We start from the raw sequence: 26,958 nt of genomic DNA, 5'->3' as shown, positions 1-26,958 counted from the left end.
CACAAGGAAATGGACAGCCAGTGGGACTGTTTGACTCACTCTTCCCAGGCTCTGGGAGAACTCAGCAGCACTGTTTTTATTGAGTGTCTCTGAAGTCCCCACATGGAATAGACTTTCTTTCCTTAACCAGATCCTCTATCTCTCCCTCTATTTCACTGTGAATAATGTACTATTACTGGATTCCCGCCAGATATCTTCTGCTGACCATAAAAGGGATTTTACTGTGTCAGCTCTAAGCATCTTCACCAAGTTCTCAAATGGACCTTTGGGTTTTACAGACTCAGGGACAGTGATTCTCACTGCCAATGTCACTGTCTCTCTGATAAGCTCTGCAATGTGATCTAATCACAGACCTTTGTCTCTTAGCTCCGGGCTTTGTCTTTGTGCACATGTATTTATAATTGGACACTGTCCACTCTCAGATGAAGTATTTAAGTTCCTTTCTAATTAAAAAATTTACTTAATTCAATTTATGAGAAATGTGGCCTTGTTCTGTGTGTTCAGGGGTTGTTCTGAGGTGCTGTTTGATCTCCTCCTTTTCCTGCCTCTGCTTCCCAAGTGTGGGATTATAAAGAGAACTCACAAGGCTTTCATATTCAGTACGAAGTCTGAGTCCTGTATCATACTTTGTAACAATCATGGCACCCCAACTAGCTGGCTGGGTGGTGGTGGCACATGCATTTAATTCCATCAGTGGGAGGCAGAGGCAGGTGGATCTTTGTAAATTTGAGGCCAGCCTGGTCTCCAGAGTGAGTTCCAGGACCACCAATGCTATGCAGATAAACCCTTTTTTGAAAAATCAAAGAAAAAGAAAAAAAGAAGAAGAAATGAAAAGAATAAAAAAGAAAACTAACTTTCATCTCACAAAAAGATGTGATCATAATTTGTGGTTTTATATATTCCTAATGTTTGGATATTTTCCTCTCTTAAACTATTATTAAGTTAACCAAAAATAAATATGTCTCCTCATGCAGTCCATGTGACAGAATCAAATATAAATGAAGAATGTGAAGGTACACAATTTATTTTTAGTGCTTTCTTTCTTGTAGGTAATGGTTTGTCTAATGATGTATGATGTAAAATTGATATTCTCGTATGTATCTACATTACATAAAAAGTGGTGGTGTAGTGTTATTTTTAAATTGACCTGAGTTTTTTCATGAGGCATTTTAGAACCTAAAGAACATGTACTAGAGCTTTAAAAATAAGTAGAACTGATATGCTAAAAGAAAAATGCAAACAAAAAATAGAAGGCAGGAAAAGGCGAGAAATAAAAAAATAATTATGAAACAGCTACAAATAAGATAGTTAAATTATCTGTCTTAATTCTGTCAGTATTATTTTAAGTATAAATTATCAATATATACCATTAAAGACAGAGTAGCTATGCATAACTGCTCATGCCCTTAATCCCAGCATTTCAGAAGCAAAGACGGATAGAGCTCTATGAGTTTGAGACTAGCCTGGTCTATATAGCAAGTTCTAGGCCACTCGGGATTGAAAAAAAAATGATTAGATTTTTTAAAAGATGAAATATATTCTATCTATAATCTCATTTAAATAAATATATAGATATGTGTAAACTGAAAGTTCAGAAATTGGGGAATGTGGAGGCCAGCAAGATGACTCAGTTGGTGAAGGTCACCGTCCACAGATACATGCACACCACACACATGCACATGAGAGAGAAAACCAGAAACTGTTGATATACTATCATAGACTTACTTCTCCAGAAAAACCTGAAGGATTCCAATGCTGCCATGATCATTCCTAACATCATTTTTCTTCCCCATTTTTCTGGGTATGAGGTCTGGAGGAACATATTAATTTAGACTCATTTCTTATCAAGTCTCTGCCACAAAGGCAAACATTCTTTGACTTTAACCTTTGCTACTCAACGCTTAAGGAACAGTATCTCAGGTAGAAATACAAACTTTCCACCTGAAGTAACTCACAAGAATGTTTTGCTTCAGAGAAGAGGCCCCATCTTTCAACTCTACATGTTGTATCTCGATGTCATGAATGAGGAAGATGGTTGAGATTCGTGCGGGTGATTTATACACAGCCCATGTGAAGTGAGCAGGGAACAAGAACACATCCTGAGCATTCGGTCTGTACCTCTGCATTCCCACTGAACCTTGTCACACAGGGACTCTGTGGTGACCTGATAATCTAAGGATGATATTCGGAGCTTGAAGTGTAACACAGAAGCCCACACGAACTGTGTTCAAACAATAGAAGTGGGCTGTTCCACACAGAAACATTTGCCACCCTGAGGGAAACCTTCCACAGAAGCCACACCTCCATTCACAAGAAGGAAAGACAGGGCTTGGTGGCCAGCGAGTTCTCTCCAGGGTCCTGATCCAGATGTTGTTGGTGGAGATGTGACGTACAAACATCTGCAACTGTGAGACCAGATGAATGTTTAACTTCACACCTGTAGAACCCTAAATATGCCCTTCTCCTAGGTTATATTCTTTGGTCAAACACATAATTGTTTCACTTTCAAAAATGTACACATGGCACCAGCTCTCACATGGCGATTCACAACCATGTGTGCGTCCGACACCTCTTCTGACCTCCACCGGGTTGTGCATGCACATGGTGCACATATACATACAATTAACTAACTTTAAAATATTTTTTAAAGTAGGCAAGACATATTAAATAGACAAGTTTTACAGAAACATTGGAACTGAACATCTTCATACACAAACAAAGTAGGCCAGACTCAGAAAAAAATAAATATTGCATGTTTTCCCTTGGGAATGAAAACTCAATTTCACATGTAAGGTTTTATTTTTTTAATGTGTTCTGTACGAGTATAATCGGGGGGGGGGGGAGGTGTCCATGAAGGACAGGAGACGACATTGTATCCTCTGGAAATGAAGCTGCAGGAGGGTGTAAGCCGCCTAACATAGGTACTGTGGGGGTCATCTGAAGAGCAGCAAGTGCTTCTAGCCATTGAGAAGAGAGGGGAAATGTTTAGAAAGAGTAACAGGACTTTGACAAGAGAAAGGTAGAGCAACAAGAGGATAGTTATGCTCAAATATGTTAAATTTGAATGAAAATGCTATGAAAACATTTTGAACAGCGAAGGAATTTGAAGGTATTTATTATAAGAAAGAATGCAGGTCGGACGGTGGTGGCGCACGCCTTTAATCCCAGCACTCGGGAAGCAGAGGCAGGTGAATCCCTGTGAGTTCGAGGCCAGCCTGTTTCTACAAGAGCTAGTTCCAGGACAGCTAGGACTGTTAAACAGGGAAACCCTGTCTCGAAAAACCAAAAAAGGAAAAAAGAAAGAAAGAAAGAAAGAAAGAAAGAAAGAAAGAAAGAAAGAGAAATTTATGTTACCTTTTTGAGGGAACGTTTTATATGCTTGTATGTGTATGGTATAAAATATAAACTGGCCAAATCTGGGGGTGTGGCCATAGAAATGGTAAGCCTTTAACATTAGCAAATGTCAGGAAATGCAAATTAAAAATCACGATAAGTTACCACTTGTATGAGTGAATTTATCAGAAACAGAAAAGCTGACAAGTGTTACTGAGAATGTGAAGATGAGCAACCCATTTTTTTAAAGGAGCTGAAAATGGATGGATGGATGAATGGATGGATGGATGGATGGATGGATGGATGGATGGATGGATGTCCATTATGGAAAATGTGACGGTTCCTCAAAAAGATTAAAACGCAACTGCTGTAACAACCGGCAAGTCCAAATCTGAACATATAAAAAAGGCTTTTAGGTGCAAGAGTTATATTTAGCTATAGTTATTGCAGTACTATCCATAAGGGGTCAAGGTATGAAAATTACTTGTGTTCATCCCTAGGTAGATGAAAAGGAAACGTGAATATCCACAATGAAATACGTATCAAAAATAGCAAAACCTTGTCACTTTGGATGACGTAGATTAACCTGAAGGACGTCACATTAAATGGAATAGCCTGGTAGAGAAAAAAAAAAACATCCTTAATGATGTCACAGGGTAAGTGGGGAAAGTCTTAAGAATCACTGCATAAAGTGGTAAGTAGAATTCCCCAGCCTTGTTCCGCCAACGATTGGTAACGTTTACTGTCACTCAAGATATTCTATCCAATCATGGTGGAGACTCGGGATCTGTCCAATCAGACCCAGCTCTGAGGCGGGGCGTACTTTCCCGATCTATCTCTGGGGGTCCGCCATGTTGCTTCCGGTTATCGCTGAGGTTGGTACCCGGTCTTTTGGCCCTACATTCTTCTGGTAAAAGCCACACAGAAGCTGACGCCCGGCACCAAGGTGAGTGCAGCCTCTGGGGAACCGGCGGGAGCTGGCCGGTGTCGGTCCTCATCTCCTCGGCTGTTCTGGGTGCAGACGGCGCTGGGCTGGGTACCTGTGCCGGGCTGAGCTCACCGCCTATCTCCCTTCATTCCAGATTCTGTGCTCAGCCTGGCCCTGCTCCCGACTCCATCTCCTGCGGCTCCTGAGCTTAGCCCTCCCTCCACCAGGTTGTCTAGCGTGTGTCCCCACCCTGCGGTTCAGAAGGACTTTGCAGACTGTCCTGTAATGTTTCATTGTGAGGGCTTCACTGGGAGGAAGGCATTGAGGAGTCGGTCACTTGACCGATTAGTGAGGGAAGAGCTGATGGGGAGGATGTTGAGAGGGAAGCGATGGCTGGAATCCTACGTGAGGGGCCTGTGACTTTGGAGTGTTAATCAGCTGGACCAGTTACTAGAGACTTAGCCATCACTGTGTTCTCGCTTCATTGCTAAGGGCATCTCTGCTTCACGGTGGCAGTGGGGACCTGTTGTGTCTGGAGGGAAACGCTATGGCACGGCAATAGAGCGCAACTGTCTTATCATGGTTTCAGCGCCTTTGGACTTGGGACTTCCTGCAGCCTGTGGTACTTTTACCTTTAGTGTTCTGAAGAACCTTAATACGCTTTTTTAAAGATGGTGTAGAAGCGGTGTGTAGGAACACAAGTTGCCATCTCTGCTAGTTGCCCTGGGAAAACTCATTTTAAAAGTTGTACAGGTCACATTTATCGTAGCTCCACTGGCCAGAGCAAGTGACGTTGTGGGAGGGAGCTATATACCAAGGCCTGAGTGCAGGAGACCAGCCATTGGGAAATAGCACTTCCAAAGCCCTGCAGTGAATACACTCGGTGTTCGGTTTTGCCAGGGAAGTCTTGAGAGTAAACCATGTAGAATGGATGAGACATGCTTTGTATGAAATTTCAATGTGTAAGACAGTATGTGTATAATGGAATGACGAATCTCCACCGTTTAATAACGTGCCTGGTGCTCCTTCAACAAGATCAGTTGTGGCCGTTGTCAAGTGTAACACACCACTCCCACACAGGGAGGCATTTTTGTTCGTCTTGTAGCTTTCTTCCTGTGTTTGCAGATTGAGATCTGAAAACAGGGCATATATCCAGTGAGTTAATTTCTGTTTACTTTCTCTTCTAGCTGTGATTGCACGATCCTCTCATGTCTGAAAGCCTTAGGACAATGAACACATCCAAGGTGAGTAGTATAGTTAGCCTTGCCTTGTCTTATATTGTATTTTAGGACTTTTAAAAAATGGAAATGGAAGAATAAACTTAATGTAAGATAAATACATGCAGAAGATAGCACCGATGTATTGACGGAGCCAACCAGTCTCTGGTTTTCCTGACATGATCTATTTGTTGTAGGGGTTGGATTGACTCAGAAGGTGCCAACCTCTCATGTCCCATGAAGTCTAAACAGGCTTCATGGACACAAGCATGATGTGAACAGAGCTTCATTCCCAGGCTGGAGATGAACGCAGCATTCCACAGTGTTCACAAGTGCTCAGACTCAGATGGAGTCACAGGGGTTTTCTTTGCTAAAGTTGTATAGTTCCAGACAGCTTTTGGAAGACCCCACTATGTCAGATGAGACCTAGAATGTAGGAAGACAATGCACTCCAGACCCTTCACTTCTCTCCCCACGTGTGTCTCTGCTCGTGCGTATATGTAGAGCATAGCAGTGTCCAAACATGTTTCTAGTAATAATTCGTCTTTACTGTTTGCATTTTTTTCTCCCAATCACTGTAGTCTTGGTTCAGATTCTCGGCATCTCTTCACAGTCAAATGGAAACACTGTTCTCTGCCAGCTGCCTTCCTTCTGTCTTCTGCCATGCTGCCAAGTGCTGCCCGTCCTCTTTCCCAGGAAGGTCTTCATTTCAGTCCTGATGCTGCTACTGCTTTCTTAGCGTATTTTCTGAGTTCTTTTTCTCCTGATGGTAACTTATCCCTTTCTTCTTCTCAGTTCCCACTCATTCCACATTAGAGGACTTCTGTGATCCAGTCCTTTGCTTGCTGTGAGTTTAGTGACTTATTTCTTGGTAGCATGGACTGCTTGTGTAGCATTCAGATCATGAGTTTAACTCCTCTGTTGATAGGAAGAGGTACATCAAGCTCTCCTTGTCAGAATGGAAGTCGTATCCTCCCTTTTTTCCTTGTATGTGGTATTGATGTCAATCTACCTTGTGGCTTTGGTGAGTACTCTGAAAGGAGGGATTTTTTTTTTCTGGACCCTTCTTTTTATTCCCTCCACCACCACCACCACCACCCCCGCCCCCGTACTCCCTGAGGTCAGGTTAGGAGTTACAGTTCCTGCCAGCTCTGTTGTTGTTCATTCTGCTCCAGTGGCACATGTGATGCTGTAGATGGTGAGGAAGTGTGGTTGCCGAGAGACAAGTATATCCTTTCTTGTCACACCGGAACTGTCCATCTCTGCTAGGTGCTAGGCTGGAAGGATCCGTTCCTCAGTAAGGCCTGAGTGCTGGCGAGCTGTATGGCTAGCAGGCAGGTATGGTGAAGGCCTTGGGAGTAATGTGAGAAAACAGAATTAGTGGATACCATTTGTGTACGAGTCATGAGAAAGGCACATGGAGCATGAGTAAAAACAGGAGCACACGTCTGGATAATGTGCATATCTTGCTTATATATTTTGTATCAATACTTCCATCTAGTTTATAGATCATATAAAATGTATTCCTTGCTCAAAAATGTCTTGACATAATTTTAAACACAAGAAACAGGACCAGCTAGATTGCAGTCCCTACAGGGTTGGGGCAGGATTCTCTACAAAGGCCATAAGTACTCTGGGTCAGTTTCAGCAGCTTACCTGACATTTGCCGTAGACAGAAGCCAGAGTGTGGCTGGTAAAGGTGAGAAGCGTACTGTGCACTCTTACCTTCACTGACCTACACAGTGGCTCATGTTCGTAGTCAGTAGCTCACTCAGAAGGAACACTTGAAGCACATTTGGACAACAGGAGTGTTGACATACTGTCTGGATGGTAGAAATAAAGGTATTTGTGTCTCCTATCAAAGCTCATCAGAAATGACCTCAGCAAAAGACTTTACAAGTAAAGTGCTTAGCACTAGGAGCTTTGGAGACAGGGTCCCACTATGTGACCTTGGTTGGCCTGGAACTTGCTCTGAAAACCATACTGGTCTTGAACTCACAGACCACCTGCCCCTGCTTTCCAAGTGCTGGCCTCAAAGGTACGGACCACACCCAGCTACTAGGACCTTTCTTTGTTTCTGTTCCCATAGCTACATGCCCTACTGGCCTACCTGTCTTATATTGATAAGGAGCAATGCTTCTACCAAAGGCCACCACTATGACTCTATTCTGCTGGAGGGACTGTTTTATCCAAAACACTTTGCTTCTTATGACTCCAAGGCAATAGGTGGTAAAGATGCTAGTGATGGTTTTCCCAAGTAATCTAGATTACCCTGGGAAAATCGGACTAGGCTGCCGTGGAGATAAGGGAGAATATTAATTACTTTTGTACTGTTGTGACCAAATACTACCTGAAAGAAAGCACGTAGGGGAGGAAAGATTTATTTTGGCTCATTGTTTCAGAGGTATCAGTCCATCATGGCAGTAATGGCAGGTTGGAGTGGCTCCATCAGTGGAGGTGAGAGTGTGAAGAGGAGCTGCTGTTCACACCATGGCAGACCTGGAACCTGAGAGAGAAGTGGGAACCAGGGGCAGGTATAACCTTCAAAGACACCCCATTTGTAGTCTACTTCCAGCAGCCAGACCCCTACCACCTAACCCTTCCACAGCCTTCAAAGTAGCACCACACGCTTCGGATCTCATGCTCAAAACAGTGAGCCTGTAGGGAACATTCCACAGTCAAACCGTGAAATGACATCACTAAGGGTGTCTCTTAGTATAACTGTGCCCTCTTCTTGTAGCACTTCAGTTGTGCTTCCTAGTAAAGAAGCAAGGCCTGCTGAGACATTTGCTGAAGGCTGGGGAAATACAGCGTGAGTACTAGAATAAGATAGACAGCTAACACACACACACACAAACACACACACCACACACACACATGACCAGTTACAGAAATGAAGACTAGTTATGTCAGTTACTTCTGTTTTATAACAAGTATGTTTATGTCTGAGGATGTAGCTATGATAGAAAACTTTTCAGGACTGTTTTTATATGTGTTCACATGTAGCAAGCAAGTATTTTGGATGCTAATTTTTTTCTGTAATTTTTCTTCGGTCTAGAATTAGGAAGTGAGCACTTTTAGAAGTGACTGCTGTTTCTTTTTCTTGGAATCTAATTATAATGTGTATGAATTCAAATTTCTCAGCTTTTCTTGTAGTGTGTGCTTATTGACTCTACTTCCTTTCAGAAAGGTATTACCTCACTGGAAATTAAAAGTAGAACAGTTCTGACCAAGAAGGCAGTGTGGGCTGTAAACTCAGTTCAGTGTGCATATGCGGGCGTTCGTCAGCATTTGTTTGTGGTGTTCCCTGGTCCATCTTTGGATGTGGATCTTCTCTAGCTGATGCTGTCAGCGTTTGTTTGTGGTGTTCCCTGGTCCATCTTTGGATGTGGATCTTCTCTAGCTGATGTGGGTGTTCGTCAGCGTTTGTTTGTGGTGTTCCCTGGTCCATCTTTGGATTTGGATCTTCTCTAGCCGATGTTGTCTGTATTTTTTGGCTGTCAGAGCTATAGTTTATGTTTTGATAAGCAGCAACTCCTGCTTTGGTGAAGTTACATAAGCAAGGTATATATCACGTCTCGGGCCACAATAACTTCACAGAGTGGCCTCCTGGAGTTTGCTGATCAGTAAGAAAAAGAACAGCAAACCTAATGCCAGCTTCAAAAGGTCATCAGAGGTGGCAGGTTACTTCTACAGGTAATCCCATAGGCAGCGTCACCTAGTCCTGTCTGAGGTGAAGTGAGGTGAGGATGGAGATATATGTTCTGTCCACAGCACTGAAAAGGAGTAGGCAGTGGTCCCCATGTCCTGGAATCCTCCACACATACGCCAGTACATCCAAAGTACCATCTTTTTAGTGCATTGTATTTGTCTTAAGTCTCAAAATGATGCCAGGAATTTATTTCACACCCACTATGACTACTCTTGTTTCAGATATCTGGCATTTATAGATGGATTTCAACCTACCCTGTACAAAGTATAGCAGACTGGAGTATGTGTGGGAACTTGGCAATGAGCTGAAGGGGTAAACCTTGAGTCTTGGGCAGCTGTGGTGGGTGACTTAACCCTGAAGTTTGGACACCTTCCTAGATGAGTCCTGGTTCTGCACCCTGGTAGTTCCTAGTCGATGCTCTCCAAGCCCATGTCTCTGGTTAAGGAACTTCTTATTCTTTTTCCCAGGAAGTTTGTTCTGATGATGAATGAAAGTCTTTCCAATGTATTATGCTCAAAGAGTAAGCAGCCCCTTCCCTCTTTCTCATTCACAACTCTCAAATGCTGCTTTTTTTGTCTAAGTCAGTTACTGGGCACCAGCTTAAAACAGTCATCAGAGATGACAGATCACTTCTGCAGATATTTCCATAGGCAGTGTCAGCTTGTACAGACTGGGCTGAAGTGAGGAGAGGATAGAGGTATTTGTTCTGTTCTGAGTCTGTACACACCATCTTAATTTGCCTGTGTTTGAAAAGAAATTAAGCAAGTCATCATGGGAAAAACAGTTTACAGGTTAGCAAACCACAGGAGAAAAAAAGTCTTTTGTTCCTTCCCACAAATTGCCCCCTTCTTTCATGTCGCATAGTTAAATACATCAATTCCTAAATAATTGTTTATGTAGAAACCTTGGAAACAAACTGATATTTTTAACAAAGACAAAAGAAATTAATAGATGCTATTCTTACTTTTTATTTTCTGTTGCTGCTTTGTGTTTCTTCTGTGATGAGTTCCCAGTTCCTTACTACCTCTTGTGTCTGCCTCGTCTCCAACTCTTGGTCCCCCTGTCTCAGCCTTCTGTGGGAGTGGGATCTGTGGAGCCTACCACATTGCATGTCTTCCACTCTGTATAGTTAGTGCCCTATTTCCCAGTGTGGAAACTAGGAAGTGATTCTTCCCCTCCGGCTCTGCCCTGAGACCTTCCCCTTTCTACTTTCATGGGATGACTTTCAAAATGTTGAGGTGTTGAGCTGGCTTCTGCTTGTTTATATATTGCCTTATAGGATGCTAGTGATGTTTATTTCTGTTGAATCTAGCAGTTCTTCTAGCTTTTGGAAGAGCATATGTGGGTGCTTATGACTGTATTTTATAAATAACTTAGAGACAACATTGACTGCTTGGATTTATCGTTGTTGAGTCAGAAGTGTATTTTAAGTGGGAAACGAGAGAATTATCAATTGCTTACATTTGTTTTCTGCCTTTTGTCTCTCATCATTACTAAATTAGTATGTTTGTAAGGCATTTTGCAGATGATTTTTCTTCCGTGATAAGAAAACTTAAATGTATATCCTGTGTAAACAATGCTCGTGGAGAGGAGTGACCTCCCATGTTCCTGTCTCTGACCAAAGGCTGAGGCTTGGGCTAAGGAAAGATGTTTGATTACAGGGGTTGGTGTCATTCGAGGATGTCTCTGTGGACTTCACCTGGGAGGAGTGGCAGAACCTGGATGATGCTCAGAGGAAGCTCTACAGGGACGTGATGCTGGAGACCTACAGCAGCCTGCTGTCCTTGAGTGAGTGAAACTCTCCAGTATTCCTATTAGAAGCTTACTGCTTTTTGGTAACTACAGGAACTTCTTCCAAGGATTTTCTGTTGTTGTTGTTGTTGTTATTCTAGTGACCAAACTAGGTCTTGTGCAATGTAGGTAAGTACCCAGCACTGAACTTAATCTCCAGACTGTTCGTATTTTTTTAAATGTATGGGTATTTCGCCTCCATATATGTGTATGCACCATATGCATGCAGTGCTGAAGGAAGTCAGAAAGAGCACTGGAGTCCCTGGAACTGGAGTTACAGGCAGTTGTTAGCGGCCATGTAATTGCTGGAAATCAAGCCTAGGTCCTCTGCAAGAGAAGCAAGTATTCTTAATTTTGAGCCACTTCTCCAAGTCTCTATTTGGTGTTTGTTATTTTTTGAGGTAGGGTCTCACCATAGCCCTGGCTGTTCTTGAACTCACTATGTAGACCAAACTGTCCTTGAACTCACTATGGAGATCCGACTGCCTCTGCTTTCCAAGGATTGAAGGAATGCTGCACCAAGTCCAGGGCTATTTCTGTTTTTAACTGGCACATCACAGTTGCACATATTCCTGAAGATGTTCTGCCTTCCCAAGTCTTAACATTAGGCTCGATGAGCAGCTCCTCTCTAGTGCTCTTCTATGCCTCGTTGTCGTTGAGTAGCCCGAGCTGTCAACACAGGGAGACACAGCAGAGAGAGCATCCGCACTGGCATGTTGACAGCGGAAGCTAAAGTTTTTTATTTATTTCTCAAAAACCTCTTCCTATATGCTGTGCATGATAGTGCACACCTTTGATCCCAGCACTTGGGAAGTAGAAACAGACAGATCTCTGTGAGTTCAAGGCCAGTCTAGTCTACAAGGTGACTTAAGGCCAGGCATAACTACAAAGGGACTCTGTCTCAAAATAACTAAAACCAAACGTGTACATACACCTCAACAAACAAGCAAACAGCCTCTTCCTGTTTACTACTCTTTTAGTTTTGTGCTTGTATCAGTTTTTACATTTGTGCTCTCGCTGATATTTTCTTTGTACTAATTTCTACTTTGGTGTTTTGTCCTTTCTCTGTTCCTCTTTCCTTCGTTGCTTTTCTGTAGGAACTTACTGCTTCCTTTCTGTTGCTCTGACCACATTGTTTAATGGTGGTATAGTTTTTATTTGTTGCAATGCACTTTTAAGTTTTTTGTTTAGTTTTGTTTGTTTGTTTTTGACAGTTTTTCATTCAGGACAGTGTTGTTTACTTTTCATAATTTTTTTTAATACATGACTTCTTGTTTGTGTGTGGTTCAATCACATCTGTCTGTAGGGCTTGCCTGACCCTTTCATGCATGAGAAGGCTTCCTCTACTTTCCCTCTTATATCTTGAGGTAGACTCTCTCACTGAACCCGAAGCTTGCCTTTCCAGCCAGGCTATTGGCCAGCAACCTCCTGGGATCTGCCTGTCTCTGTCCTCCTCCTTCTGCCCCCACCCTTCCCGCACACATGCACACACCACACCCAGCTTTCATCTGAGTCCTGGGTCTCCAGCCCTAATCATCTGAGTTGTACAAGCATTTGTAAGTCCTCTGACCCCATGTGAAGATGGGATCTTACTGTGTAGCTAGTGTGTATTAGTCACTTTTCTATTGCTGTAATAAAACACCATAACCAAAGGAACTAGACAAGAAAGCATTTAATTGGCTTATGATTTCAAAGAGTTAGAGTCCATGATGGTAGAACAAAGGCATGGCAACAGGAACGACTGTGGGCAAGCTTTGCGTTTCAAAAGTCATGTGTCATTCCCAGTGTTCTCTTCTTGCATCCTGTTTGCAGATCAAGATGTGAGCTCTCAGTCGTTCCTGCTGTCATGCTTTTGTTCAAGTACTATCTCATTTGCCTTTTTTCCATTTTCTTAATTTGCAAAATTTTGTTTTTTAAAGATATACTCTCTTAGCCAGGTGTGGTAGTGCACACCTTTAATCCTCCCAGCACTTGGGAAACAAAGGCAGGTGGAGCTCTGAGTCCAAGACCAGCCTGATCTACGGGATGAGTTTCAGGACAGCCAGGGCTACACAGAGAAAACTTGTCCTTGAAAAACCAAAAACAAAAAGATCTCTCTTCACAGGTTTTCCTTCAAAATTGTTTCAGTGCTAAAATTATAGAACTGTGCCACATGCTGGCTCTCAGGATGTCTTAGTTCTGTCTTTGTTTGTAGGTTTTTTTTAAATCATATTTAATTATGTGCGTCTGCATGTGTCTTTATGTATATGACGTCATGTATGTGAGTACAGTGTTTACATAGGATGCAAGAGGAAGGTAGATCGTCTGGAGCTGGAGTTCACAGCTGCTTATGAGCTGCCTGGTGTTAGTGCTGAGAACTGAGCCCCACTCCTCTGCAAGGGAAACATGTGCTCTTCACAACCGAGCTGTCTCTCCAGTCCTGTTTTGTACTTTTCATAGTTGACTGTAATACACCTTGGGAATTGATCTGTTTTGGCTGAATCTGTGGATGTTCTTAAACACTTATAAAATGTTCTCATTGGTCCTGTCACTGCCCATTGCCCATAATAATATATATTGTCATTTTATGTGTATGGTTGTTTTGCCTGCATGTATATCTGTACACACATGAGTGCAGTGCCTTCAGAAGGCAGAAGAAGTGCTGGGCGGTGGTGGCACACGCCTTTAATCCCAACACTCAGGAGGCAGGGGCAAGTAGATCTCAGTGAGTTTGAGGCCAGCTTGGTCTACAGAGCGAGTTCCAGAACAATCAGGACTGTTTCTCAGAGAAAGCCTGTCTCAAAATAAGACAAACAAGCAAACATTAAATTTATTAATTAATAAACAGAAGGCAGAAGGCATCTGTTTTCCTGGGACTGAAGTTGGAAACAGTTGTGAACCTCCATTTGGGTTCTGAGAATTAAACTCACGTCCTCTGCAAGAGCCATCTCTCCAGCCCAATGTATTGTCATTATTTAATGTACCTGACTTAGCAGTTAGCCAAAACTTGTACAATTCTTTCCTATTACTAGATCGGTGTGATCCCAAACCTGAGTTGATCCTGAAGTTGGAACAAGAAGCTGGGCCATGGAAGGAAGATGTCCCAAACCAGAGCCTCCCAGGTCAGTGAATGCGCCCTGGACAGGGATGCCAAGTGAGGAAGCTCAGCAGATGGTGGCTGTTTGAGCTCTTTTCTCCATTTTTCCCATGTTCCAGACTTGATTATAAGTGTTCTTACTCATCTAGCAATCAGTGTGTGCAGTCTACAAAAGGCTCTTTCATGTACATGTGTACCACTCTATTAGTCAGGGCTTCCTAGAGGAGCAGAACTGATAGAATGCACACGCATGCACATGCGTGCGCACACACACACACATACATAGGGGATTTATTAGAGTAGATTACAAAGGCTATCACAATAGACAGGCCAAGGATCTGGTCATTCAGTCAGGCCGGTGAGACTGGATGGATGTCTCAGCAGTACCAGTTTGTGCTGGACTCTCCCAGGATTCCTAGAGAGCTGCTGTCTTCCGTATGCAGTGGAATCCTGAAGAGGTCTAAACCAGTGAGGGAATGCCTCTGCAGCAGGATAGATACTTGCCAGTGGGAGTGACGGCAAGCAGGCAAAAAGCAAAAGCCTTCTTCTTCCATGACCTTTTATATGGGCTACCAGCAGACGGTTTGGCTGAGATTTAGAGTGTGCCTTCTCCATCAAATGATCCAGTCCAAAAGATCCCTTACAGGTGTGTGCAGCTGCTTGGGTTTTAGTTGATTCCAGATATAGTCAAGTTGACAGCCAAGATTGGCTATGTTTGCCATGTGTTACCGTAGGCATAGCAAGTTCAGTTCAAGCCTCCACACAGAGATTCATTCCCCTCTCTAGTTTTGCAGTGTGTCACCATAGGCTAAACAAACTCTATCCAGTCTGTGGTTATTTTATTTAAGTTCTTACTTGTTCTTTCCTCATTTCTGTAGCTTGTTTGGAACATTTGTTCATATGTTTATCGCTTGTTTGCTCCTTTTTGTGCACTTGTTTAATATTCTGGAACAAGCAGTGGTAAGTCAAGAAACTTATCCATAGACTAAAGAGCTCCATTGTGTTGAGAAATGAAAGTTTTGGCATTAAAAAAAAAAAAATCAACCTCCCCCAAAGTCTTCCTGAATTAAAGAAGAAAAATAAAATAGTTAAGGCCTAAAGAACATGCAATTTTAATATTATGACTTTCATTTGATTTAATTTATTTCAGACCACTGATTTCTATACATACTATACAGTATATAGGTGGACAAGAAGTATGAAGAGAATTCTTATTATTTTATTAAGAATCCAATTTTGATGTTACTAGTTTGAAACTAATATTGAAAACATAGTGGTTTAGGCAGCTCACCATGGGGTTGAGCAAAGCAAAGGTGCTGGAAATGAAGTCGTGTGTGAAGACAGCAGAATTTGTGTGACCGAGAAGCACCCGGTGTAGACTCTAGGATGGGGTACATCTTAGTGTGACGTTTAGGAGACCTTGGACTTGAAGGTCAAATGACCCCACAAATTGCTTGTTTCTGGACTCATATTTTGTGAAGGGTTGTGCTAAGTGATTAACCTTCCACTTTTCTCTGTGTAGAAATCACTGTAATTCGACATACACAATGAATTGTCCAGGAAACTCCATTTGTTGTGAAATTTTCGCATGGTCAAAGTGCCAGAGTAAATAAAGGCATGGAGAAGCATGATTCTGAGTCAGCATGTATGTCTTCACACAGATAGGAAATGCCAGTCGTTCCTGTCAGACCCATGCAGCAATCTCACATTTCCAGTGTTACCGATATACTTTGACTTACAGAACCAAATGTCTGCAGATTTTTTTTTGTTGTATTTAATTGTGATTAAATTAGGAATATCAAGAATCTGTTCCTCTGTATATGATCATTAGTATTTGAAAAGCACTAGAGATGTCTGCATCATTTCATCAAGAAATCTTAAGTAACAGGCAAGTTTACTGCACTTGATCTGTATGGATACTAACCAGAAAACCTTCCGTTTCTTTATTTCTCCTAGATCTGCAGCATGTGAATGGCCCGAATGAGATCAGCCAGGATAGTCAAAAGCTGCGTGGATGCAATCTGGTAATTGCCAAGAGCAGCACATCAGCTGAGCAAAGGGCTGAAGCAGGAAAACCATTTGCTAGTCCAAGCTGTATTTTGAGGCTGGCTGTAAAGAATGACGTATCTTCTGGAACGAAACCTGGGGCACGTAATATGTGGGCTAATGTGCTTCTCCCTAGTGAGCCCAGTGAGGTGCAGGCGGTAAAGGAACTTGGTCTTCCGATTGTGACCAGGGTGTCCCCCAGACTTCCTGAGCCTCTCAGTCTGTATCACAGTACTAAATGTGAAGAACAGCGCTTGCAGTGTCGTGAGCACAGTGGCGCTTTCCACACGAAGCCAGTGTGGCTACAGGACACATTTCCTATCAGAGACCCCTCCGGTAAATTGAGGAACTACAGGAAAGGATTAGAAAAGTTAGCTCTTCCTGGTCTAGGAGGGACCCAGGTACAGGAGCAAACTTTTGAATGTAAAGTGTGTGGGAAATTGTTCTATAGAAATTCTCATCTCACACAGCACTTAAAAACCCACAAAGAAAAGAAATATTATAAAGGCAATGATTGTGGGCCAATATTCAATATACAATCAAACCTCCCAAAACATCAGCATTCGCATGTGGGAGAAGAGCCTTACACATATGATGAAGATGAGAAATACATTTGTCAGAAATCAAAAAAGAGTGTGCAGCAGAGCATCATAGGGGATGGAAGGAATGTGTACGGGAAAATTGTTGGCTCAAAATTAAATCGCAGTGTTCAACAGAACCCTCACAAGGCTGAGAAATCCCATGAATACAGTATATCTGGAAAGACAATTAGTAAGTCGAACCTCCAGCTTGAGCTGGTACACAGATACGAGAAAGCGTATGAGTGTAATACTTGTGGGAAATCCTTTAACCACACACCAGGTTTCTACTTGCATTCGGGAGCTCACACAGCTGAGAAACCCTACGAGTGTAAAGACTGTCAGCAGTCAAAACTCACTGTGAACCAGCAAACCCCCACGCAGGAAAAACGCTACGTGTGTAATGTGTGTGGAAAAGCCTTTTACAAAAGAGCCCACTTACATGCACATCAGAGAACTCACACAGGCGAGAAGCCTTATGACTGTAAAGAATGTGGGAAGTCTTTCAGGCTGAAGTCATTTCTGGTTGTACATCAGAGAATTCACACGGGTGAAAAACCCTTTGCATGTACCACGTGTGGGAAAAGTTTCAAGCAGAGGACAAGTCTCTACACGCACATACGAATTCACACAGGTGAGAAACCCTATGAATGTAAAGAATGTAGGAAATCTTTTATTCTCAAGTCATACCTCACCGTACATCAGAGAACTCATTCAGGTGAGAAACCCTATGAGTGTGATGTATGTGGAAAATGCTTTAAGCAAAATTCCCACCTTCATGCACATAAGAGAACTCACACAAACGAGAAACCCTATGAGTGTATAGTGTGCGGCAAAAGTTACAAGCAGAGCCCAAGCCTCTATACACATAAGAAAATCCATACAAGCGAGAAGCCCTATGAATGTAAACAGTGTAGGAAGTCATTTAGTTTGAAGTTTCATCTCACCAGACATCAGAGGACGCACTCGGGTGAGAATCACTACCAGTGAGATGTGTGTAATGAGCCTTTAAGTCGAGTTCACACCTGTGTGCATCAGAGAGCTCACCCGGAGAGATCCTATGAAGATGCAGAACAGCTCCACAGGAGCTTTCCTGCGGAGAAACTCCACCCGTGTTTCGTATGTGGAAAGGCCTGCCCGGTGTCAAGCTGGTACACAGGTCAGAGAATTCACGCAGGTGACAGACTTTTATAATTAAAAAGAAAATATTCCAGCCAAAGATAGATCAGAGAACTCACAAACGTGAGAAATCTTAAGAGCATATAAATGTAAAAAATATCTCAACCATAGATATAATTCACTGTGCATTAAAACACATACACATGGATGAAATGTTGAAAACCCTTTCTCCAGATATCATATCTCATCAGTCAATAGGTAATGTATACCCTATAAGGAAGCCCTATGAATGTAGAAAGTCCTTCACCCATAGGTCATCCTTTACTGCATACCAAAGAAGACGCATGGGGACATCTCCATGAATGTTGTTTATGTGCAGAAAACAGGTACTCAAGACAAACGTCCGTGTCCACCTGAAAACTCAAAACTGAGAAACTCTGACTCTAAATACTGTAGGAAATATTTCAGCCATAAGCCATCTGTTGCCGTACATGAAAGAAGTCACATAGGTGAGTAACCCTAAACACATAGGTGAGTATAATGGAAGCAGGGAACCCTTTAAGAGATGCCAGGTCTCTTTATTAAAGAACTTGCACTGCTGAGGAACCCCAAGAGTATCTACAGGGAAATGCCTTTTCCAGTAGGCAGTCCACTCTAAACATCAGTGACTGGCTGGAAGCACATGAGTAATGTATGTGGGAAACCCTCTTCCTGGATGTCAGCAGACGTAATCACTGTGTATCTGGAAGACCCACATCTCTCAGTCAGACCTCAGGAGACATTAGAATTAGCACAGAGACTGTAAAGCAGGTAATCAGGTGGGCAGTGTTTCTAAGAAGTCGCTCAGCAGGAATCCATCCCGCAGGTCCCATGGGCTCCCCAAGGTTTATTGTCGCCTGTGCTGCACTCAGAAGCCTGTGCTGCACAGTGCATTTCTGTTTGTGAGCCGTCTGCTAAGCTCATGGAATGTAAGTGCACGTGTTCTATTTATTTCTATCCCACTATCCCCAAAATCTTACAACAGACTCCACCTGGGTGCCCATCCATAGTTGGCCTGAAGTGCACATAACCTCTAGCATGTTTGGGAGCCATGTGGAGAAGGGCGCTGTGGCTCAGGAATACTGTTGGTCCCGAGAGCTGTGATCCTCCTGCCTGTTTCTGCCGTCTCTAGTGTCTGGAAGGGAGATCTGCACAATCTGTAATAGGGCAGGCCCACAGCCATTAGTTTCCTCTAGGAGGTGGGTGGGACAGATTCTCTTTTTAGAAAGCTATCCGGAGAGAGATCCTTGTTGTCGCTCTTCATTCTCATGCTGCTTTGTGGGGAGAAGAAATCCTGATGAAATTCCCATAAATACCAAGTGTTTCTGGTAGGGATCTTCCACTACACAGATCATTGTGTGAACATTTTTTTTTATGTGAAACCTCTCAACTTCCAATCAGGTTTCAAAAATCCTGACCAAGGAAAATTATCACTATGGAATCTGTACATTAATTTTTTAATGGTAAATCTCATATTCCAGTTTTTCAAAATCTGCATGCCAGGAGATGAATATTGGTAATGCTGCCTATCGGCGGGCATCAGTCTCTGTCTGGGGTCATTTGTGATGTTGTAACCAGAGTTTGGGAGAGGCCAGTGGCACATGCAGGGGTATAGCTGACCAGCCTGCGGTGTGTTGGGTAGTACACTCATGTATGTATGGTTCATGGATGTGAGTGTGTCATATCATCATGTTCCATGATGAGACTTAGCAGAAGGGACTCTCCATGGCTTCTTCGTATTGCAATGAACATTGATATTTCCTACATTTGATGCCATTCTGGCTTCTATATCTTCCTAGCCTCAGACCTTGTATTATATACCTTCTTAATCTTGTGTCATCTAAATGTGTATGACAGTTATTACTGGCTCAAGTAAATAAAGGTATTCTTTTCCTCACATGATGTCTCAGAGTAGGTTTGTGTGTCTGATAGCAAAAGTATTTACAGTAAAACACACACACCAAAAGGACATTGGGTCGCAGTGGTGGCGTGAAATGATTATTAACTGTAGTGCGCATTCCCTCCTACCCTCAGAGGGGTGGTATAATTAGAATAATAAAAACCCAGAGACAGACACTGAGGGTCAAGCTGAAGATCAGAAAAGCAAGGCAGCCAACCACTAGAGAGACCTTTCATCTCTACCAAATCTTCAAACCTAAAGGGCGAGATTCTGTCTCCATAAATCCTCAGACTCCTCACTCCACTGAGTTCCTGTCTCTTCCCCTTTATATTCCTTTCTCCGCCCAACCATATTGCTCCTGTCCCCATCTCCCTATGCTGGGATTAAAGGTGTGTGACTCCCAAACATGGGACTGAAGGTGTGAACCACCATCACCTGGATCTGTTTCTGGGTCACTCTTGTGTAGCTCAGGGTAGCCTTGAACTCTCAGAGATCCGGCTTCCTCTTCTCCAAGTCCTGGAATTAAAGGTGTGTGCCACCACTCCTGGCCTCCAGTGACTTACATTTGTGCTCTGATCTTCAGGCAAGCTTTGTTTATTAAAATACAAATAAAATATTACTGCAGGGTAATTTCCCCTTTGTTCCTCTCTCTAACACCTTTAAATGGGTCATCAGCACCAAGTGCTCTAACTACGGTGCTTTAATTCCCATTAAAAAATAGAAACTGGGGCTGGAGAGATGGCTCAGAGGTTAAGAGCACTGGTTGCTCTTCCAGAGGTCCTGAGTTCAATTCCCAGCAACAATATGTTGGCTCACAACCATCCATTAAAAAAAAGAGATCGGGCTGGAGAGGTGGCTCAGAGGTTAAGAGCACTGACTGCTCTTCCAGAGGTCCTGAGTTCAATTCCCAGCAACCACATGGTGGCTCACAGCCATCTATAATGAGATCTGGTGCCCTCTTCTGGCATGTAAACATACATGGAAGGAATGTTGTATATATAATAAATAAATAAATCTTTAAAAAAAGAGAGATCTAGTGCCCTCTTCTGGCATGCAGGCAGAACACTGTATAAATAATAAATAAATATATTTTTTTAAAAAAAGAAACTGACTCAGTGTGATGTGCTGAAATGAAAGTGTTTGCCAGGTAACCTGGAATGTGATGAGAGATATATCCTCTAAGCACGACAGTGAATTAGTTTACAAGTATCTTGTAAGTTGGTAGGAGCTTGCAACAGAATGTTGAGCTATACAACTGTATTTCCTACTTTGCCAGAGTTGGAATTGATTTTGTTTCCAGTTCTACATACTTAGGGATTTTGCACCACTCTGTTTCTGGTGATCACTTGTGACTAGTGTTTTCATCAGTTTTTTATACTAAGCATATGAGCCAGCTCTGCCTGTTGACATCCTGGTGGAGTTAGTTCCATGGCATCTCTTAGAATGTGCCAAAAAGACAGCAGAGACATGGAAGAAGGGAGTCTTCTGTTGTACACCGACCTGTGGGGCAGACCTTCAGGTTCCATATAATCCTTTACTAGTGGGACCCTAGATTATCAGTATACAAAACTATAAAAATCCACCTCAATGGTGGTGTGTAGAGCCACTGAAAGAGCTAATGTGAGAACTGGGACATTTTTCTTTTGGTGGAGAAGGGGATTGTGTTTATCTTGTTCCTTAAGAAATAGTTACCTCTGGGCAATGGTGGCGCACGCCTTTAATCCCAGCACTCAAGAAGCAGAGGCAGGCGGATCTCTGTGAGTAGCAGGACGGCTACACAGAGAAACCCCGTTTCAAGGAGAGGGAGGAAAGAAAGAAAGAAAATACAGTTACCAAGTTACAAACCAACATCAGCATTCATGCTTGTGCAGAATCCTAGCACTTTGGAGGGATTGGCCGCATTATGATTTTGAGGCCTATGTAAGAAGTAACTTTGAACCCAAACACCTACTGCCTTACACATGTGCAGACACACACACACACACACAATTTGTGCCCTAGACTCATCCGTTTGAGTTAAGTATCCCTCCCACCGCTCCTGCCAACCTTCCCAATAATAGACCTACTATGATAGTCATCATAGGCGAATGCTATTTTATCTACATAGCCAGATTAAAAATAATTGTTCAGAAAACAGTATATTACAGTTCAAAATGGTATTTTAGATTTAAAGCAAAGTAGATACTTAGTATTAAAACTAACACAACATCTCTATGTATTTAACAACACTTCTTGGTATGTAAAGCAAAGCACTCAAGGGAGCTGGCTTGGAGCTAGAGCCCTGGAGTTAGAACACTGGGGCTAGAGGAGGCATTGAGGGACAGTATACAATTGAAGAAAATGGCTCTTAAGTGAAAGCCATGGTAGTCCTGCTTAAGATATGGAGAATCCCTATGCCAGGCCAGAGTCAAATCAATACCTGCCCTGAAGAAGGTCCCATCCTGCTTGTCTGCACCTGTCAATCTTAAGCCGTTCCAATCTGGTGCTGAAGGCCTGGAACGTTAAGGAACCACTTCAGTCCACACTGGAAACTCAAGAAACATGGTTATGATAACAGAGAAGGAATCAGCAGCCGCCACAAGATAATTACAAAGAAATTAAAAAGAATCAGCTCTTATATGGAAAATAAAGTTTTCTTCTGGAGCTAAATGTCAGGGACCATGGTCCAGTTAAGCTTGGTTGTCAAACTGACTGCATCTAGATTCAACTAAAACAAGCTTTCTGGGCACTCTTATTTTCTTAATGTTTAAGACATTCGAATTAAGAGTTTTCTTAGATTATTTGAAAATGGAAGACCCACCCTAAATCTGGGTAGTGAAAGGACGTGGAAGGAGGAAACTGCTTTTTGCCTGCTTATCCTAACCCTTGCTGGCAAGTTCATCTAGCCTGATGCTGCAGCATTCCAGCAATGATACTAGAGCCAACGTCCTTAGGATTCCAGCATAGACTGAAGACCAGTGGCTCTCCTTCTCCAGGAATCCTCCAGGCTCTCAGCGCAAGATTGGGGCTGCGGAGACATCCACTCTTTGGAACTGAGCTTACCCACAAAGCAAAACTATAAAGCCACAAAGTGCAAAAAAAAAATCCAAAAATTAACACAACTCATCTTTAAAAACGAAAACTCCATTGGGGTTGTAAGAGGAATTCAAATGATTACAGAAAATAACAAGCAAACCAAGGTATTAGAAATGTTTTTACAGCAATACAGGAGCAGAGATGCCGAATGGTCCTGACTTAGTGGCCTAACAAAATGGCCTCAGAGTGAATATATTAAACTCGAGCTGAACACAAAGTTGCACTCTAATTAGTAGACACAGCCTCTTAAAACAATGTTAGCAATGCTGGAACTGCCATGCACCCCAGTAAATACACTGGAGAAGACTGTGGTGTAACCTCAGTAGTCCACACAAGGTACAAATGCGCAAACAGCATGCTGCACTGAACCTGCGGCTCTGGATTACACTGGGCAAAATCAGCATGATTCACTGGCGCTGTCAGTATGTCTGTGCAGAGAGTCAGACAGATGGCTAGATTTATCTTCAACAAAAGGAAACAGATGCTAGGGTTCTAGAGGCTCTAATCCTAGGTCTGGGAAGGAAAATGTAGAATGAAGCTTGGGCATTTTTCAGTGTCAGGAAAGAAGGGGGTGGAGATGCGGGTCAACCGATAGAAGCTTCCCTATTTGTACTGTGTTAACAATGTCCTCTACTACATTTCCAGCACAGCATAAAACCCTGACAGCAATTTATCCTCTTCATCTCAGTGCCCAGGAGCTGGAGCTGGAAAACAACTTCCTGGGTAGGAACAAGAGAGGATGTTCTGAAGTGAAGGGATCTCTGCAGCCACCATGGTCAGCAGAATAACAATTGGTAGGAGGCAAGAAAGTGATTCAATTCAGCATGACTCAGAAGGTTGGTCCAAACTTCAGGACTCTGACCCTGAGTAGTTTATTTTAGGCACAAATAAGCACAGCATGATTTGAATTTTTTTCTGGTGATAATGCAATCCCACATACACAATAAAGCTTAACTCATGACTACATCGAAATTCTTTGTAAAGTACACGTGACATTTTCCATAAAGATGGGTTCTATAGATTGGATACAGGTGACACCTTCCATAAAGATAGATTCTATAGGTTGACAAGCTCAGAAAGAATAAGGGTCTAGGGGAGGATCCAGTATGGTGCCAAACATCACCAGGCTATGTCCCCTCCCAGCCTTCCAAGCAGATAACAGGTTATGCATCTTGTCTTCTGAAGGAACATCCCTATGTGTTTAACATTTCTTCACAAGGACCTCTGTGCCTCCCACACTGGAAAAGTATAAAATATTAAAATGAATGAATATGTAGATGTATTTGTTTGTCAAAGGTGTACATTTAAGGAGCTGGGGAGATTGCACCGTGGTGAAGAGCACATACTGTTCTTCCTGAAGACCCATGTCAGTTCTCTGAACACACACGGTGGCTCAAAACTGTCTCTAACCCCAGTTCCAGGGCGTGTAACAGACATTCCTGGCCTCTGACGGCACCAGGCATGCACTGATGCACAGGCAGACATGCAGACAAAACATACATTACATCTTTTCCAATTTTTTAAGTGTACATTTAATTGTTGCTTCATAAACCAGGAGAATCAGCAAACACCTTTAATCCCAGCATTTAGGAGGCAGAGGCAGGTGGATCTCTTTGAGTTTGAAGCCAGCTTGGTCTATATAGAGAGTACTCGGACATCCAGAGCTAAATAATAGAGACCCTGTCTTTAAAAAAAAAAGTATCTTTGAGACTAAGAGGGGGTTCAGTGGCTAAGAGCACTCACTGCTCTTACAGAGGACCCAGTTTGTTTCCCATATTCAGTGGTTCACAATTGCCTGCCTGTAGCTCCATTTCTAAGGGATCCAATGCCCACCAGTGGGCACTGCATGCAAGTGGTACACATAGAGACAAGAAGGCACACACACATATAAATTTAAATAAAAGAAAGTGCGTTTGGTGCTGGAAAGATGGTTTGGCAGTTAAGAGCACTGCTGTTCTTCCGGGGGACCTGAGTTCAATTCCCAGCACCCACACTGAGTTGCTCACAACAGCCTGTAACTCCAGCTAAGGGGGGCAGAAGGAGACTCAAATAGATGTCTCCAGCTTTCTTGGGTACCCCTTTGCACATGCACACACACACACCCACACACATAACTAATAAGACAATATTTAAAAATTGTAGATTTCAATGTATGCACATCTGACTGTATAAACAAAGGAAGTAAAAATAAGCACAGATGGGTTGATGGGTGGGGAATGGGTTAAAGCAATAAAGAAGGTTAAAAATGCCTAATAAGTAGTTGCTGAAGATGCGAAGTCTATTATATCCTTGTGTGTGTTTACATATGTATGTATATTTTTCTATAGTAAAATATTTATTTTATAAAAAGCAAAGTTAAGCCAAGTGAAGTGGTAGATGCCTATAATCCTAGCACACGGCACAAGCCTGTTGGTCCTGTGGAGGTTGGGAGATCAGTTCAGTGTTAGCTTCATGTGGTATATTTACATACATACAGGCAAAACACATATACACCTAAAATGAAAATAAATTAGTCTTAAAAACAGCAACAAAGATCTTGAATACCGTTTGGAACAGGCAAGGCCAAGGCCATTGAGAGCAGGGGAGAAGCTAATTCATTTTTCACTGTGACACAAGTGTATTCATTGTGTTAATAACTCAGTGAGCTTTTGCACATTTATTTTTGTTTGCATGCTATACATTAATAAAAACTTCAATATTATATATTGTCACAAAAATTTCACAGCAGTTTCTAAAAATAATGAAAGAATTTAGTGTCCTCTGAGTGTTTACCTATCCCATCATCAGAAGGTAATGGTCTCCAAATCCTAAACCTTGGGCAAGCCCTTAGACTCATCAGTTAGCTCAATTACACTGAATTTTGAACAATCATGAGTGTGTGGCAGGGGGATGTGTAAGTGTGAGTGAAGATGCCCAAAGACTCCAGAAGGGTTTGGGCTCCCTTACTTACAGAAGCTTGTGAGCTTCCTGGTGTGGGTGCTAGGAACAGAACTCAGGTGCTCTGCTCTCGGGTACAAGCACGCTCTTTACCAATGACACATTTCTCCAGCCCCAACTATATTTTTTTTAATGATACAGCTTTTGCTTGAGGTGTACTAATACCATGATGCTCACCAGGTTCCCTTCACACAGCAGGGTGCGTATGGAACTGGCTTCAATCAGGAGAAAAGTCAGTAGGAAAGGGTCTGACCAAGAATATGCTCCTAGAAAGTCACTCTGGTTCTCCTTCGGCTTCCCAGGCATTGGCTCCATCTAGTGAGAACGAATAAGCATTGCATCGTGCAGGACGCAGTCATCACAGAAAAAGGTGAAGAAGCATTGTCAGGGACGAGAGTAAAAACTAAAGACTCCATTAGAAAATAGCCTTTTAAATTCAATAAATTCAAATGAAACATAATTATATACATAATCCAGACTCTGCTTATTTCCATTTTATGTGCCTTTTTGATGTTATTTTATTGTATCTTTAAAGACTTGGTTGTATTTTTAAAAACTATTTCTTTTTATAACTGTCTATACTGTTTTTCCTCTCTCTCCCAAGCATATGTACATTTTTTTAAACACACAAAAAAAGAAAATAGGCTTTTATACCACAAACTGAAGTTTCTGGGTCAAGTTCCTCAAGAGATTTCTATCCAGGAGACTGGCAGGCTTATTTAAATTAATTTGTAAGAACAAGGCAACTATGTTTCTTTGATATCTTATGTACTTATTTTCAAGACAAGGTCTTACTATGTGTCTTGGCTGTACTGGAATTCTTTATATAGACCAGGCTGGCCTGGAACTCACAGAGATCTATCTGCCTACCTCCAGCTCTTCAATGGCATTAAAGATGTGGGCCACCACAGCCACCCTGTGTTTATAATCCTTGAGGCAGTTTAAAATACCGCACTTCTACCCAGAGCCAGAGATATGGCTCAGGCTCTCTACTTACTATTTTAAAAATGTGAAAATTGTTGAAGAAAGTTATGATGAAATATAGGAAATAGCCTTCCCTTAAAGGGCCTCAACATGCGACTATTCTCTTCCATCTTTCTTTCACGAGGAATTTAAAATTATGAGGCGGGCCCGTTGCATCCATCCTCTTTCCATGTGGTTGTTTGAAATCTAAGGGCAGTTGTGGTGTCGCAATTTTCCTTAACTT

The 26,958-nt window shown here is 42.4% G+C and overlaps 1 protein-coding gene across 3 annotated transcripts; it reads left to right on the top strand.

Annotated features, from left to right (window-relative positions):
• The first annotated feature begins 4,154 nt into the window (after positions 1-4,154).
• LOC142860754 (zinc finger protein OBI1-like) lies at positions 4,155-19,736 on the top strand. 3 transcript variants are annotated; one of them, XM_075992456.1, is made up of 5 exons: positions 4,155-4,279; positions 5,449-5,505; positions 10,852-10,978; positions 13,993-14,082; positions 16,014-19,736. In XM_075992456.1, exons 2-5 carry the CDS (start codon positions 5,470-5,472, stop codon positions 17,669-17,671), a joined length of 1,911 nt encoding a protein of 636 aa, XP_075848571.1. In that variant the 5' UTR covers positions 4,155-4,279; positions 5,449-5,469; the 3' UTR covers positions 17,672-19,736. The 3 variants fall into 3 exon arrangements, with proteins under 3 accessions (XP_075848571.1, XP_075848573.1, XP_075848572.1); XM_075992458.1 differs by lacking the exon at positions 4,155-4,279 and adding an exon at positions 7,881-8,012; XM_075992457.1 differs by lacking the exons at positions 4,155-4,279; positions 5,449-5,505 and adding exons at positions 6,407-6,502; positions 7,881-8,012.
• The last annotated feature ends 7,222 nt before the right edge of the window (positions 19,737-26,958 follow it).

Source organism: Microtus pennsylvanicus, chromosome 11 (genome assembly GCF_037038515.1).
Source record: "Microtus pennsylvanicus isolate mMicPen1 chromosome 11, mMicPen1.hap1, whole genome shotgun sequence".
NCBI lineage: Eukaryota > Metazoa > Chordata > Mammalia > Rodentia > Cricetidae > Microtus > Microtus pennsylvanicus.
This window is presented reverse-complemented; position numbering and strand designations above follow the sequence as displayed.